Here is an 18,082-nt window from a genome sequence, read left to right as displayed (position 1 = left end):
GGGAATTTTATGATGTTTCAGTATTTAAATTGATTTAACAATATCCAGAGCTAAATTGCTAGTAGATTTTGGAAACAGCAAAATTTACTAGTGAGGCAGTTCAGATGCAGTAATGAAGTTCCCTCAGATTGAAGCTGCCTCTTATTATAATTTTGCCTTGTTTTTCCCTTCACTGTTCGTTTTCCACGGTGAACCACAATAACCAGATTATAAAATTTGCTTTGCTTTGGGAAAGAGCCAAAGTTTCAAGTTACATCACATTTTTGGTTCCAGCAACTAAATACCACAGTTTTGTAGTGACCCTACCAGACAATGCAAGCCTTTGTGGTACAAGAAAAAGTGGAAGGGCATATTCTCTTCATCTATGTTATGATCTAGTCACCAAAGTATACACTTTTGTAACACACTGGACTGTACTGAGGTTATTTTACCAATAGAAGAGAATATAGATATGATTGCACTATGGAGTTCCTTGATTGTTTACTGCTTATTGGGTATTAATCCTATTTTCTGTATGTTATTTCAGGACAGGTAGTCCTCAACTTACAACCACAATTGAGCCTCAAATTTGTTGTTAAGTGAAACATTTGTTAAATGAGTTTTGCCCCATTTTACAACTTTTCTTGCCACCGTTGTTAAGTGAATCACTGCAATTGTTAAATTAGTAACCCACTTGTTAATGAATCTGGCTTCCCCATTGACTTTGCTTGTCAGAAGGTTGCAAAAGGTGATCACATGACCTTGGGGCACAGCAACGGTCATAAATATGAACCAGTTGCCCAGCATCTGAATTTTGATCACATGATCATGGGGATGCTGCAACGGTCATAACTGTGAAAAATGGTCATAAGTTACAATTTTCAATGCCATTGTAAATTCAAATGGTCACTAAATGAACTGTTGTAAGTTGAGGACTAACTGTAGTTATTTTTTGTATAGGCATAAGACTAGGGAAGTTCATTGAGAGTTAAAATAAAGGTAGAATCATTCTTGATAGAATTCCATTTAAATTTAATAAAAGAAACATGCCTGAAATCAATACAATTTATACAGTACAGTTAGTCCCCGACTTACAACAGTTCACTTAGTGACCGTTCGAAGTTACAACAATAAAAAGTGACTTATGACCATTTTTCACACTTACAACCGTTGCACCATCCCCATGGTCACATGATTTACATTTGGATGCTTGACAACTGATTAATATTTATGACAGTTGCAGTGTCCCTGGGGGTCATGTGATCATCTTTTGCAACCTTTTGACAAGCAAATTCAATGGGGAGCCGAGGTGGCGCAGTGGTTAGAGTGCAGTACTGCAGCTACTTCAGCTGACTGCTAGTTCAGCAGATCAGCAGATCAAATCTCACTGGCTCAAGGTTGACTCAGCCTTCCATCCTTCCGAGGTGGGTAAAATGAGGACCCAGATTGTTGGGGGCAAAATGCTAATGCTAATGCAATATGCTAATATGCAATATGCTATATGCTAATTTTGTAAACCGCTTAGAGAGGGTTGTAAAGCACTGTGAAGCGGTATAGAAGTCTAAATAAAAAAAATGGGGAGCCAGATTCACTTAACAACCATGATTTAACAACTGCAGTGATTCATTTAACAAATGTTGAAAGAAAAGTCGTAAAATGGGGCAAAACTCACAACAAATTTCTCATTTAGCAAACATAGAGCCTTGGTAGTACAGTGGTTTAAAGCACCCTGTTATTAACACAGCTGCCTGCAATTACTGCAGGTTCGAATCTTACCAGGCTCAAGGTTGACTCAGCCTTCCATCCTTTCTAAGGTAGGTTAAACTAGGACCCAGTTTGTGGGGGCAATAAGATGACTTTGTATAAATATACAAAAATATGAAGGCTATTGCTTAACGCATTGTAAGCCGCCCTGAGTCTCCGGAGAAGGGCGGCATATAAATCAAATTTAAAAAAATAAAATAATAATAATTCTGGGCTCAATTGTGGTCGTATGTTGAGGACTACCTGTAGCTGCAAGCAAAGGATTGCAACTTTATTTAACCTTCAGTTTCTCATTTTTCTAGTGGAAAGAAAGCTCAGGTTTTACTTGGCTAAGATTACTTTTTCATTGCAGTTCAACTGGTTGCTTGCTCCAATTTCTATCTTGTTTTCTGGCTGGTGCTAGGAAATACCAATAAGCAAGTGGTAACATTTAGTTCCACCTGTTTAGCAGATGGACTGCATTTGTTGAAGCATAGGTGGAACTAGAAGTCTCTACATGGATGCTTTTAACTTTCAAACTATGGCTAAAGCCTCCATTTAAAAACCATTGAATTTGCATGCTTTGCTTTGAGTTTGCTTTGCTTGCATTGCATAATTTCATAATATGCTACTGTTTCCAAATGTGGGCTGGTTTCAGTACTGAGTATTTTGATATGTGAACACAGCTGGCTATCAGTAAACAAATGTCAAGCAGGCAGCCTTTAGAATTATGTAGGCAACTACTTTGAAAAAATTAGAATTTGCCACATGTAGTTTTCCTTTCATGTATTTGTTTCATGTCTGAAGATTAATTGCTTTTATAAGTCATCATTTGGCCATAGGGGACCTTGCCTTTAACCTCTAAATTATATACCAGTTAAGATAGCTGTATGGGATTTTTAAAGATAAATTCAGGAGCAAATCTTAGAACTTAATAACGAATAGTAGAAACTGTTTTTTATGCATAGTGTTTATTCATTGTCTCAATACATAGGTATAATTGTTTTCCAAAAGTGATTGTAGTTGGAGATCGGAATATTTAAAATTGTATGTCTTTTATATTTAGAGAGCTCTGTGCCTGTCTGCAAAGGCCATGGAGAAGAGTTTGGAAAGCAGTTTCAGCATCAGCTTTTTGAATCCACTGGTACTCTTCTTTAGAAAATCTGCCAAGTGTCTGGGCCATCTTCCTCTAATCTACGTATTTATCTGCCTCAGTGCCCTCTCTTTCTGCACAGGTGAGACTCTATGCTTCTTTCCAAGATACTTAAAATTGTGAATGAATAAGTATATATCAATCTGTGCAATGTAAACAGATTTGATTTATGTTCTATGAATTATCAATGTAAAGCTTATGAACACCCATTGCTAAGATTAACATTGTAGGAGAAAAGCCATGTGGTCTATTAGTAGTCAACAATCAGAAGTATCTGGTAGCATCTTGTTACAGTAAGAAATTTTATTAAATGCATATACATATGTTTTTTTAAGTGAGCTGTTGTTCCTGAAAGGTGTTGCCTTTTAATAAATGTTGACTGCACCTTGAATATCATTATCTTGGAAATTGTCTCTTGAAATGCTTTTAAGCAGGAGTTAGACATAGAGCTTCCCACATTATATGATTTTTAGCCAAGGTTTGTTAAGTTGGCACTTTATCTACCTACGCCTTCGGACCATCTGTGTGCTCTGAGTTTTCACACAGTGTTTTTTCTCCTTTTGAAATACAAAGCTCTAAATGAGCGTGTCTGCTTCTTGTGAGCGTTTGGGTGCCCATCTTCCAATATAAAATACATGGTAAATGATGCCAATTATGTATGTTGTATGTAATTAATGTGTAGTGCTTTTCTATACCAGGTACTTTTTTCTTTCCACAAATGTATGTATGTATGCATATATGTATGTATCAAACTATCCTAAAATATCTATCTATCTCATATCTGTATATCTATATATCTATATCTAATCTATATATATCTATATATATACACACACACATACACTTATACATACACACACCATTTCTAAGTAGGACAAGGTGGTTCTATGTGCCACACAAAACTCTGATGAGGGGCTATAGCAGGGGTGTCAAACTCACATCATCACGGTGGTCTCAGGTGATGTATCGTGACTTTTCCCCCCTTCGCTAAACTGGGCATGGCCAGCGCGTGACGCATCCGGCCTGTGAGCTGCAAGTTTGACAGCCCTGGGCTATAGGGATATGTAAGATTGTTTTAGAGAGAAATAGAAAAGGTAAATACTTAGCAGGAAATATTTAACTTTCAAATTAATTCCAAAATCTTAGAACTATACCATAGACACTTGCTACCTCTACATTCTCATGTAAATAATTTTGATATAACTAAGGGATTAAAAAGATTTAAGGCACTTAGGAAATATTTGGAAATTAGATGAAATATCTAAATAAAAGTTGTTAACAGGTTCTTTTAGTAATGATAATGACATTGTACAAAGACTTAACTGTAATTAGTTATTAAAGAGCTACATTGATATGATTCAGGAATAGAGTTAAAATGGCTAAATAGTTGTGTTTGGTTGAAGGTTCTTGATACAAACTTCCTTATAGAATGCCATTGGGTTCAAAAGCTCATCTGTAAGCTGTGACTCCCAAAGTGGTCCTGAAAATGGAAGGAGGGAGCTTGTATCACTTGCTGACTTAGCAGGTACTTCTCAGTGGGAGAAAGTTTTCTCTTTAAGCAGTCAGAGAAGACAAATCAATGACTCAGGGGGAAAAAAGAGAAGGAGCTTTAGTATCTAGCCTGTATTTGCAAGGTTAAAGAGGTATTGCAAGGAGAACTCTTGGAGAATACGGTAAGTCAATTTTATGGCCTATGGAAAATTGCTAGGATAATTTGTTAAACCCTTCTCAAAATAGTGCAGCATTTTATCTCAATTAGGTGCTTTTTCAAAAATATTTCTTCTAAAAAATTCTTATCAACTGGAAAACTGGTATCTTTAGAGAAGGCTCTTAAACTGTCACTGTTATACTTAAACTCATTATGTTAGTATGGTAAAATCTCTCTTTTCCTCCTAACCTCTGGTAAATTGTCTGGTGTCTTTTTTGACATTTGATAACTGGTAAAATTGACTAAGTTGACATGCAGTAAGTGAGTCATTGATCTTTAGCATTGCACATACAAAAACCATAGATTTTAAAGTCTCTTACATTTATTATCTTTATTTTTGGTTGGGATACACAGTAAAAGTAGAAATCACAAATTATTTAGTTTGAATGCCTCTGTTTCTTTGAGATTAGTTTTCTGTTTCCTAAATTCCACAAAATTATGTTTCAGTGCTGTCTTGTTCTTGATTTTTTTTTTAAATGTAAAGCAATTATCATATTTCAGGAATATCCTAAATGCAGAACTAAGACACAGTTGAAGGAATAAGTACCCTGTACTACAATGCTATTGCCTGCTTTTCTCAAGCATGTTGTTTGTATTAAAGAGTTGTCATAATTCTTATCTTGCAAATACCGTATTTTTCGGACTATAAGATTCACTGGTGTATAAGAATCACCAAGATTTCGAAGAGGTAAGTAAAAAAAAAGGCTTTTGCCCTCTCCGGCCCCCAGGAGCACTCTGTAGGCCTCCCAAACCCTCTGCATGCTCCATTTTCGCAAAAACAAGCCTATTTTTCACCAAAATGGGGGCGTTTTTGCCTTCCCCTGCCACCAGGAGCACTCTGCAGGCCTCCCAAACCCTCTGCGCACTCTATTTTTGCAAAAAATAGGCCGATTTTTCGCAAAAATGGGACGAGCGGGGCGGGGCTTCAGGAGGCCAAAAATGGCTGTATAAAACACACCAACATTTCCACCCTCTTTTTGGGGGGGGGGGAGAAAGTGCATTTTATACTCCGCAAAATGCGGTACACCTTTCCTTGTTTTCTTTAACTCTTCCCCTTCCTCTATAAACATTTCAGCTTTTGTGAGGAAGATGTTCACAACATTTTGACCTTGTTTCATATTTACAACAACAACAACAACAACAAATTCTTACAATGACATTTTTATTCCAGATTACTATGTTCCAAATTTTGTGCACATTTCAAAATATATACCAAAAGTTTTTTGACAAGCTAAGCCAGGAAACTTTCATAAAGTTTCAATTTTTTAAAAAAAATACTTGAGAAGGGTTTCTCTAGCAGATTGTACTGGCACAGTTTGTCTCAACCTCTCTCCTTTCAAAATGAATAAATGTATTCTTGCAACAGACAAACTTCTGTTCCCTCCTGGACAAGTGGATATTGTCTAGCGCTTAGTGTATTGCACATTAAAAAGTCCTGATTGTTTTCAAACAGTGATGTGATTCTAAATTGTTAAAATCAGTATTTTTCCAGGTGGTTCCTCTCTTGAAATTAAATATACTTATGTGAAGGAGGAATTTATTAATATGCCCAACTGCTTTTTCTCTAAAATGATTTTATTTTAATCTGTGTAGTGCTTGCCCTCCTTCCAGAGATCTGAATAGCCCCAAATCTGTTGGTCTTCTGGATGGCTGTAAAACTCTGGCTTTTCCTATAGGCATTGAGCTGGGTTTTTAATTGATCCCAGTAGAGGTGTATATCATAATTATAATTGAAAATGAGTAAGAAGCCTCAAATAGTAGTATACATTTGTGTGCAGGTTGAACATTCATACTTGCAGATGAAGCTCCTGAAACCTGACCCCATATCTTATGTAGACCTCAGTGCTTAAAAGATTCCTCAGTATCTCTCCTTTAAGAGCCTATGTTAAAGCTGTCACGTAATCTGTAGAGATTTTATGATGTGACTCTTTAATAGACAAGCTTATTTCCTGCTTGGTGGTTATTCAGGACGTCTAACATGCCATTATGTGATTGAAGCATATTAAAGCAAGCAAAACTGCTTTAGTTTGAGAAGCTTCTAAAGCATATTAAGAGTTTACGTAAGAAATTAAATACTACTATAGTTCAAGCATAAGGCTTGAAAATCAGTCACATCATTGGTGGAGTGATGAAATATATGGCGAATATAGGTGTCCCAGGATAATGTTGCAGGATCCGATTTGGGTCGGTCACTGGGACCAGAAGTTTTGTCTTCTGAGCTTCTTCTAGCAGAGCGAAGTTCCCTGAAGATGGACTCCAGCACAAGTCAGAAAGCTCGGAAGACAAAATCTCTGGTCCTGGTGACTAACCCAGATTAGATCCTAATGAGATATAGTTGAACATTAATTCACAGATTCCTTTACACCAGTCTTCCCACCCTGATGCTCTCCTCTGTACAGACCAACTTTGTAAATTGTTGGATTTTCTTCTAGAGTTTGTTAAACATCTTTTTCAGAACCAGAGCAAATTTCAGAAATTTATTTGTTTTATAATATAATCGTAGTTTACTAAGTTGTTTCAGCCAAAACACAAGAGAAAAAATACTCTCTGTTGTGGCCAAATAGTTTAAAAGTTAAGATGCTGGGATAGGGGCAGAGAAACTCAGGATGAAGTCCAGCAATTATGTACAGAAGCCAGCTGGGTGACCTTGCGCCAGCCATTTTCCCTCATCCCTAAATCAGCATCAGATTTGGAATAAGCCCTCTGAAAAACAACCCCCTTGTTGCCTCATGCATTGATAAATTTCATTTAGAGAGCACAGTGCAAAACAAACTGGAACTTAGTGAGACAAATGCTAACATAAGCACAAAGATAATGGCCGCAAACGGAAAACTTTAAAATTAAGCATTTTAAATATGAGGCAGCTGGCAAGAAAATATAATTAGGAATATTTTGCTTTGCCTAACTATATTCAGAAGTTAAATGCTCTTCCTTTCATTTCCTCCCTACCATTCCTTCTTCAAGCTGGCAAGAATATTGTGTCCTCTTTTTAATTACTCTGTAATGAATTGTTAGGAAGCTTGATGGATTAATCAATGCAATTGGCAAATATAACATCTTGTAAGAATTTAAATTGTTTTTTGCTGTAAGTTAAATTTGCCCCTATGTGTATTGGGGCCCTGGTGTGAGAGATCTCTAAAGAGCATTTGCAATAAATTCTGGCTGTCTGTTTCCCCACTGTTAAGAGCATTCTTTTGTTTTAGTTCTACTATTGTCTTTTGGGTGAATTTTGCAGACAGCCTTCCTTTCCTTTCCTCTTTCCTCTTCTTTCTTTTCCTTCCTTGTTTTGAAAAAGGTTATGGATCGCTCATTGACCAATGAATATTAATAATAAATTTCTGAATTTCACAGTACTCTTTTGCAATATTTAAGCACACTATAAGCATACTATATTCAAATGCTTTTCATTAAAAAAATTTTCATCCTTAAAATAGTCCTGTAAGATATTGACCATATCTTCTTCTTATGTTCATTGCAGTCAACCAGATGTTCAACTGGATTTGGCATTTTTGTCTGCCTATTAAGTCCTTCCCAAGGACAGATAGGCATTCCCAAGGATCTACAATAGGCAGATGTTGATGTTTAAGGTGTTAGAAATATCATCACAGAATGTAAGCTGTTTTGTGTAAAGCTGCCTTTTGCAATTGTCATTGCCAATGGTATTCAAGTGGAATCCCGGCTGTTTTGGGATTGCACCTAAGGCACCTATTACTATTGGTACTACCTTTGCTTCCTTTTGCCACAGATGCTCTATTTCTATTTGCAGGTTTTTGTATTTTGTTATCTTTTCCAGTTCTTTCTCTTCTCTTCTACCATCTCCAAATACTGCCACGTCCACTATCCAGGCTTTTTTGTCTTTCTTATCGACAGTTGTTAAGTCTGGGGTGTTACGTGGCAGCTGCCTGTCTATTGGAATTCCAAGTTCCAGGGCACTTTAACTTCTTCATTTTATATTACTTCCTCAGTTTTATTGTCATAATAGCCAGTGTAGTGTAGTAATTAAGGCACCAAGCTACAAACTAGGAGGCGAGTTCTAGTCCCACATTAGGCATGATAGTAACTGGGTGACTTTGGGTCAGTCACTCTCTCTCAGCCAAATTCAATTGAAAAGGTTGTTGTTGTGGAGAAAATGGGAGGGGGAAATATTAGGTATTAAGAGTCCGTGGTGGTGTAGTGGTTAGAATGCAGTATTGCAGGCTAACTCTGCCCAGTGCCAGGAGTTCGATCCTGACTGGCTCAAGTTGACTTAGCCTTCCGTCCTTCCAAGGTTGGTAAAATGAGGACCCAGATTGTTGAGGGAAATATGCTGTCTCTATCAAGCATATGAGGGCTATAAGGAGAAGGCTATAAAGCACTATGAAGCTATATATAAGTCTTAAGTGCTATTACTATTGCTATGTTAGCCACTTTGATTTGTCTATCAAAAGGTGAGATATAAACAAAATACATATTCTTAAGTGTTGTAATGAGGATAAAGGATGATACTGAAAGATTTTCCCAATTACAACTTAATTGAAGTGACATTTTATTACAAGAATTTCCCAGTTCATTACAATGGCATATTTGAGATTAAGAAAGAAAAAAAATGCAAAGAAACATAAGCATAGAAACTGTGCCCTTCTATTTAATATTTGCCTTTCTATTTTTGCCTTTCATTTTGATGCAGTCAAAATCTTCTGAAGCTAACTTCTGGTGAAATAATTAGCACAACACTGAAAACTGCAGGAAAAATCTATAATGCTTATTTCTGTAGCAAAGAAGGAAAATGCCTGTTATTCAGAAATAAAGACTGCAGGACGGGAGAAGAGAGAAACATTCAGGTGCTTTCTAGTTCTGTTAAACTAGGGGGAGGGAGGGATCCCTTTCCTCTCTTTTAGAGTCAGTTGAAAACTGATCCCAGGGTGGTTCAGTGGGGATTTGGCAGATCTGGATTGCTTCTTTCCTTGGTTAGTTTCCAACCCTTACTTCTTGTCTTGCCTTCAGTTGCTTGGAGAATAGATTGCCCCCCCTTCTTTGTGACAGCCCCTCAAATATTGAAAATACTGCTATCATATCGCCCCTCGTCCTACCTTTCACTACACTAGACATACCCAATTCCTGCAACCATTTTTCATAGCTGCGGTGGCGCAGTGGTTAGAGTGCAGTACTGCAGGCTACTTCTGCTGACTGCCGGCTGCCTGCAATTTGGCAGATTGAATCTCACCAGGCTCAAGGTTGACTCAGCCTTCCATCCTTCTGAGGTCGGTAAAATGAGGACCCAGATTGTTGGGGACAATAACCGCTTAGAGAGGACTGTAAAGCACTGTGAAGCGGCATATAAGTCTAAGTGCTATTGCTATATGTTTTAGCCTCCAGTCCCCTTATCATCTTTGTTGCTCTTCTCTGCACTCTTTCCAGAGTCTTATTTCCAGACTCCATAGATTACTTATTTGAGTAAGTGCAACTTAGAGGGGGCACCTGAAAAAAAGTTGGGGGACTGGTGCAGTGAATTGCCACACAACCTCATAGGAGAGGTTGGAGGTTTATTAGCTTAAACAGTGGAGGTATTGCTACATAAGCTGATAAAGGTAATAACTCTACATATTGTCTGAACAAGAATCAAAGAAGGAACAAACCCAGTTAATAAAAGCGACAACCAGAAACAAATAATTTAGTAAATATTCTGTACTGCTGGAAATCAGAACAGCTCTGAGGCCCTCAGAGAAGAAACTGGCTCTTTTGAATTTTCAGGGAAAGAAAAATAGGTCTGGCTGAAGATGCGCCAGGTTAATGTATCCCTGAAAGACAGAGGAGAGACAGCGGTATTCTATAAGATGATAAGGAGAAGAGCTATGGAACAAATATGTCTGATAACTCATTCCAAAAGCATGGGTTAGGAATATAACAGAACAATTTCAAGATATATAAAATCCACTATCAATTATCAGTTCTAAGTAATAGATGTGATATCAGTGATACTGCAAGAGCAGATATAGTGTTATCACTGTAGATTTAGACGATCTGCGAAGGATATTCAACCAGGGGATTCAGTTACTCATCTTATTCAACTTTCTGAGCCATAGTAGAGAATTGGGAAACAAGAGAAGTATGGTGCAGGTAAAAGACTAAAACTATTCAAATGATGTTAGTGGAAGATAATTGAATTCAGGATTGTGATCTGAAGACTCTCTGATATGTTAGAATCTCTAGCTACAGTGGGGGGAGGTATGAAGAGGGCGTTGAGCTTAGAGTCCGTACATCACAGAAAGCATCAGCATGTCTGGCTTTACCCTGAAGCCTTATCTGACTGTTCCCAAGAGAATGCATCAGCCTGGCGAGATTCTTGTAAATAAACATTGCAACAATAAAGTGATAACTCTCAATCATCTCACGTTCTGCTTCTGGTTCCTTGTGCCTAACACCTGATGGACTGCTGGAACAAAATGAGTTGCATTTCACAGGACTGATAAAAATATATTTGGCTTAATCAAGGGGACATTAAACTGAATCCTGTGGTGTTGTGAAAAAGAAAATTGTGATGTAAGAAACTCGGATGAAGCCTTGCACTCTATAGAGGAAAGTGGATATGTTTTTTTTTTAAATATGACCTACTTAACTCATTTTTAAAAAATCAGGAATAATATTGGCTCACAAGCTTCACACCTTTGTTTTCTGTATGTTCAGAATACAAGAAGTAAGCAGGATGGGCTTGAACTCTTGAGTACAGGAAAGTAAATATGATTTCATAGCAATGAAAGCGCTTGTGGAACATCGCAGTTGGCAAATATAGCTGTTAAAAAGAACAAAAGCAATGGAAAGGGAGGTGAAATTGCACTGTGCATTAAAAATATCTATGCTTCCCCAAAGAATCAATGAATGAACTTTTAAAAATGTATAAAATATTGTATATGTACTTTACTGTAGAAAGTACATGCGATTGTTGTTATCGACTATTGCTTACACAACCTGGATGAAGGATGCTTTCCAAACTAAATCTTTCAAGGAGACATGAAGCAGTAGTGATGGGTAATTTTGATTACCCTGATAAATATTAGAAGGAAGGTCTGCCATATACAGACCTTCTAGAAAATTCATTATATTCTACCAAAATGTATAGGCTGCCCACTGTTCCAATTCCTGGCATGTCTTGTAACTTCCTTCTACATAACTCAAGCTTAACTGCATTTTATTCGTTAGGGGAGATTTAACTGAGGAAAAGTTGCATCAACATTACAGAACATTACAGAATATTGTTTAAATAACACTGGAATGTCTGAATTTTAAAAAAAACTGAAGCCAGTTATAATTTGAACAGAAAAGCCTTAAGAAGCCCAATTCCACTGTGGCAAAAAAAAAAAAGGAGAGAGAGGAGGAAATGCAGATAAAACCAATGACAAATTTAGCACTAATCTGCAAATAAATGAGTTGGTTACATGCAGAAGATAGAAGAGTGACGGATAAAGATATTTCAAATTGTAAAGAAGGTGCTAGAAAAGCCAGAATGCAGAATCAGTTGAGTTTAACAAAAGGGGGGGGAAACAACCAAAATACCTTTGTGTTCAAAATTTTATGGAAGAGCAGGAGAAATGAGGTATACCAGCTGCCGCTGCTTAGTGAAAATGGCAAAATGCTAAAAGATAAGAAAGAAAATGTGGAATTGCTCAACTCCTCTTCTTGCTTGTTTTTCTAGAAGAGTTTACGCAATTGTATAAAACAGGATTAAGGGCTAGCCACTAGGACCTTAGTTTGAGACTGTCAGAAACCTTCTATTTCCTTTGGGTTTAAATCTTCAGGGCCTACTGGTAATTAACTAATTTATTAATTGAGAGGGAGTAAGAAACTTGCCAAACTTTTATGTATGTTATTCTTTGAGTAATTCTGGAGAACAGTATCAGGGGACTAGGAAAAAACAAATATAATCTGTATCTTGAAAGGAAAATCCAAGAAACTATACATCAGGCATTAAAAACCAGAAGTCCACTTCCATTGTCAAGACAAAATCTTATAAGGATAACACCTATTTTTTTGGATAGTTACTGTAGTGCTATAGATGTAATACATTTAGATTTCAGTTTGAAAAAGCATCTTATGACTTTCTGATTAGTAAGCTAATCAATTCGACATGATGTGTCATGACAGTTAATTGGATACATGTCAGCTCAAAATTCTGCTTAATTTTTATTCTTCAATAGTCTTTTATATGGTAGTAATATAGTTACATATACATAGAATATTAAATAATAATATGTAATACAGCAACAAGTATGACAGCTCAACATTTCAGGTTCAGACTCCTAAAGATACTTTGAGCATTTAGGACCATGGATGTTTGTCAGGAAAATAAGTGGCTCTGGCTGATTATACAAATGCCACATGATGCTGGGAAACGGTGAGGTCACTTTAAGATGTTCCAGGCAGTCAGTTATTTGTGGGTGAAGATGGGAAGCACTTTTGCAATGTTTTACTTTTTCATCAGTTTATATTCAAGTACGCACAGAGAGGAGTTTTTCTCCCATCTTTTCAGCTCAAAGGGGATATATCCAGTGGTGGGTTTCAAATTTTTCTACTACCAGTTCTGTGGGCGTGGCTTGGTGGGTGTGGTATGACTTGGTGGGCATGGCATGGCTTGGTGGGCGTGGCAGGGGAAGGACACTGTAAAATCTCCATTCCCTCCCCAATCTAAGGGAAGGTTACTGCAAAATCCCCATTTCCTCCCGATCAGCTGGGACTTGGGAGGCAGAGAATAGATGGGGGTGGGGCCAGTCAGAATTTTTACTACCGGTTCTGCGAACTACTCAAAATGTCCACTACCAGTTCTCCAGAACTGGTCAGAACCTGCTGAAACCCACCTCTGGATATATCCCATAATGTCTCTTAAGAGTAGTGTTACAAAAACTCTTGGTGTTAGTTGTGATAAAATGGACAGCACAGGAGAAAAAAATGTCTACCAATAGGTTGGGTTGGTGAGGTAGAAAACATCCCAGCACTGTCACTTCACAGAGTTGGGAATAACAGATCTATTCTCTTGAGAAATCAGATACTATTTTCCATCAAATTATTTTAATGAGTGCACTTATGAAAACAGGGAAACAGAGCTAAATTTGTTTATTAATGTCCATCTAATTTCTCATTCTTCTGTAGTCCAGAAATATGGGCCCTGTTAATTATATATTACTAATTACAATGTTGTATTATTAAGATGCTGAATCATTATCTGATTACCAGATTACCGTAATGCAGTCAGAATCCTAAAAGCAGTTGAATATAGGTGAATTAGTTGTTAGTATTCCTGACCTGGGGCAAAATGATCTTTTAATCATTGTCTAGACTAGAGGTCTTGCCAAAAAAAAACAAAAAAAACCCCAACCCTGGGATGGCATGAAGATAAGGAGCCTTCTGATGGAGCCTAGATTAGAGATTTCAAACCGGCCCTGTTTAGTCAGAGTTCCCTAGATAACTTGTATTTCTTTCTACTTATCATTTAACATCATGTATCACAATGAAATGCCACAATTGATTCATATTGAAGAGTAGGAGGGTTATGTTTAGTTTTTATTCTTGGATTCTAGTCCTCTTAATATCGTGGTGCAGTGAGAAAAGGCAATGTTCTGTCAAATAAATAGGCTGTAGTTACTGACTGTAAAATATGCATGTGTGAGCTCATCGTTTTTTAATGTAATGAGGAAAGAGAAGCATATTTTTGTCACTGATGCAAAATCCAAATCAATGAAGAGGTATTTTGTTTGTCACTAAATAGATGGAATTTATCACCTCACCTAAAAATGTCAGTGGCAATGACATTTTTTTTTTGTTCAGAAAGGTACTAATTATAATTCTAGCGATATATTGCTGTTATTGCAAGTTTCATTTAGGAACTAAATAAGCTTATATATCTCAGTAGACTTGCAATAATTAGTGTAATATATCTGACAATATTTTCATGCCTTACAGCAAGGATGTCAAACTCAAGATCCTGGGGCCAGATCTGGCCTGCAGGGCTGCCCTGGAAATAGCGAAGGACCAGGCCACGGTGCTTCTGCCAGCAAAAACGGGCTCCCGAGCTCTGTTTTCACTGGCAGAGGATTGCAGGAGGCTGTGGCAGCCAAAAACGGAGCTCGGGAGCCTGTTTTTGCTGGCAGATCGCTTGGGTGACCACAGGTACCCCCGACAGTGACGTCAAGCTGGCCACACCCACCCTGGCCACACACACACACCGAGATCAAACACAACCCTGATGCAGCCCTCAATGAAATTGAGTTTGATACCCTTGCCTTACAGCAAGCACGAGGTGGTGTTGGGAGGCAGTATGTTGCAGCTTCAGGAATATAGTGGTGAATAAACTTTCTGGAACACTTTTTTCTACTGGAAAAATGCAATTACTGTTAGGCAAGATTGATTTATTGATTATTTCTTTATTTGACAGATAAGGCTGCTCAACTTCATAACAAAGTATCAGAATTGGGGCAGCAGACTTGTTAGTGGGCGCTGGTGTTCTGACTCCACAATAGTATGTTCAAGAATAGTTCCGCCTTTTCTTTGTTATCTTTTAGCATTTTGCCGTTTTCATTGAGCAGCTGGTATACTGCTTCCTTTCTCTCCCTCTTATATCTCCCTCTCCCTCAATAAACATTTGAATATAAGAGAGCATATTTGGTATAGTGGTTAAATTGCTGACCTCAAAATGAGGAAATGTGTGAGTTCTAGGTCTCCCTTAGGCATGAAATCAATTGGGTGACTGGGCCAGTCATTCCCTCTCAGCCCAACCCAACTCACAGGGTTGCTCTTGTGGGGAAAATAGGAGGCAGGTGTACCAGGTATGTTCTCCACCTTGAGTTGACCAAAAATATAATGATGGCAACAACCACCATGTTTCTGGATAAGAAAAGGGAAACTGAATGATTTATCACCTTTGTTGTTGCTGTACAGGTGAGCAAACCAACCACTGGTGATCATTTTGCCTTTGTTTTTACTGCTTCTTTAAAATGGTTATAACTTTACTTCTCTTTGCACAGAAGGAAGCTGGAGCAGAAGAGTTTGCCAGTCTGCAAAGCCTTTGGAAGAAGGCAATTTGAGGTCATCAGATAGTGTCCATCTCCAGCTGCTAGAAGGATTGCACTCTATCCACTCTTGTCAAGCTGCTTGTTGTCAAACCCCAGCCTGTGATGCATTTTGGCTCATGGGGACTATCTGCATCCAGGTGAACTGTACTAAGTCTCATAAGTGTCAAGAGATCAGAACTGACATGATGGACCTCATCATGGTCTTTGTAACAAAATCTGATCTTGATGTAGATTCCCAACCTGCCAAAGAAAGGCAAGCCCATCTTCCCAAATGGTTGAACTGGAAGGAGAGACATCAGAGTAAATCAAGGATACAGAGGTCCTTCAAAGAGCTGCCTGCTCACGCATTGCATTTAGGAAACGTCAGGGGAAATTCTCTAAAGCGAGATGTGGACTCCAGTGCTGGAAGCTCTATAAACCATCCAGCTCCATCAGAAGCCTTGGATAGAATACCTACTCACAAGGATCTTACAGAACCGCAGTCTTCAAGACCAGAAGCAAACCTTTCAGGAAACCATACTAAAGTGGAAAAAATCCTCCTGCCAAATTATAAGGATTCAGAAGAACTGAAGCCCCAAAGCCCATCTTTTTCCAACAGTGATCACATGAACAGAGAGCATGACCCTGGTGGGAGTGGCTCCTTGGGGGTAAGTGAATCCCTGGAAGGGCAGTAATGCTACTCAAGCCAATGGCAGTGCAGAAGTTCTATGACCTTGACCTCTTGTTGTCTTGACGGATCTTGTCAGGTACCTTGACAGTTACCCAACTAGTTCACTTGACTTTAAACAATCAGTCCATATTCTGTTGATCTATATATGTATAGGGGATTGTTTGCTTAGACTTTTAGAGTAGCATCTGTATTCTTTTAACCTGACAAAACTGGATAAATCATACATATCTCTAAGTAAATAAGTAAATTCTGAAGTAGGGAAGCTGTGCTGGTTTGATCCAACGCCTCTCTAAAGTTCAGGCTGACCCTAACCCAGACTCTTGGCTACACATTTGCCAAGTTTATTTTCAAAGCTAGGGTAAAGAGAAAGTGTGGATTAATTTGCAGCCATCAGAATGCTCTCCACTCTCCTCTGCAGTTGCAAGGTTGATATTAAAGCTTGTTGCTTATCAACATGTCTCTTCACACAGCAAAAATAGCAAACAGAACTATTAAAAGCTATAAATATGTTTCCATTTGTTTGGCATATTGCTTCAAATGTTGCAGATAGTTGTTACTGAAACAGATTGTATCAAAATATAGCTTTTTATTGTAAATTACGTGTGCAGTAATTCCATTGTATTGGTGTTAACCATTCTATAGTAAAGGTTTCACTAAAAGAGCCTTGGTAGTACAGTGGTCTAAGGCACCCTGTTATTAAGCTGGTTATTAAGACCAGCTGCCTGCAATTACTGCAGGTGAGAATCTCGCCAAGGCTCAAGGTCGACTCAGCCTTCCATCCTTTCTAAGGTAGGTAAATTGAGGACCCAGTTTGTGGGGGCAATAAGCTGAGTTTGTAGAAATATACAAAAGAATGAAGGCTATTGCTTAGCGCATTGTAAGCCGCCCTGAGTCTCCGGAGAAGGGCGGCATATAAATCAAATTTAAAAAAAAAAATTCCTGAATTGGGAAATAAAATTACTTAATTGTCCACTTGCATGGCCTCATCACAGGATGACTCTAGGTGGCTTTAATAGCATTAAAACATTAGATCAGTAACCACCAGCAACAGACAAAATCAACCAGTCCTTAGCACATTGGGGAGAATATTCAAAGATATTCCTAACTAAAAATTCCCCTTGAGGAGCAGACATCTCCTTTCTACGTCAGGACATGACAAAAAAGCAAGGTTTTTGCAACTACGGAGAAGCCCAATAGGCTCAGAATCATATCCTGCTTAACTTCACCTATTGCAGAAAGAATGTAACTCTTGAAATATGATCTTCCCATCAGGGGTGAAATGCTACCGGTTCGGACCAGTTCAGCCGAATCGGTAGCGATGGCGGTGGGTGGTTTGGAGAACCGGTAGCAACAGCAGCGCAAGGCTCCGCCCACCCGCCCGATTGTTGTTACTTTGAAGTAACAACCGAAGTAACCGTTTTTTACCTTCTGCACATGTGCAGAAGGGTTTGCGCATGTGCTGAGGGTCCACGCACGCATGTGACGTGCGGCACGTGCATTTCGAACCGGTAGGGAAGGTAAGTAGATTTCACCCCTGCTTCCCATATAGCTGGGTGCAGTATTTACAGGCCTTGGTCACCTTGCAGCTGTGACAGGAGAACTGCTAAACTTGTGGAACAGGATATAGACCAGAGCCAAAAGACATTCCGGGAAATTTGGAAATTGCCCATTTTATATGGGAAACAGCTACATGGCATTGCTTTGCCTTAGTTGTCCCTTCTATCCCTCTGCTGTCCCTTGACTTTTTAATCACCTAGGAGTTGTTCAGCTTTTCTGTCTTAGCAATAACA

General features: G+C 38.3%; 1 protein-coding gene across 4 annotated transcripts in view; it reads left to right on the top strand.

The window, feature by feature from the left end:
• The window catches only part of KIAA0319L (KIAA0319 like), a 63,019-nt gene that overhangs the window by 4,937 nt on the left and 40,000 nt on the right, over positions 1–18,082 (top strand). For 2 of the 4 annotated variants that reach the window (XM_034413432.2, XM_034413431.2), the window contains exons 2-3: positions 2,789–2,957; positions 15,575–16,269. In XM_034413432.2, the coding sequence (XP_034269323.2) occupies positions 2,816–2,957; positions 15,575–16,269 (837 nt within the window). In that variant the 5' untranslated portion in view covers positions 2,789–2,815. The remainder of the gene's footprint in view (positions 1–2,788; positions 2,958–15,574; positions 16,270–18,082) is intronic. The other 2 variants (XM_087876083.1, XM_034413433.2) reach the window with 1 other exon arrangement.

The sequence above is a fragment of the Pantherophis guttatus genome, chromosome 10 (assembly GCF_059756535.1).
Source record: "Pantherophis guttatus breed Tessera chromosome 10, ASM5975653v1, whole genome shotgun sequence".
Lineage (NCBI taxonomy): Eukaryota > Metazoa > Chordata > Lepidosauria > Squamata > Colubridae > Pantherophis > Pantherophis guttatus.
Note: the sequence above shows the minus strand (reverse complement) of the source record. Positions and strands in the feature narration are given on the sequence as shown.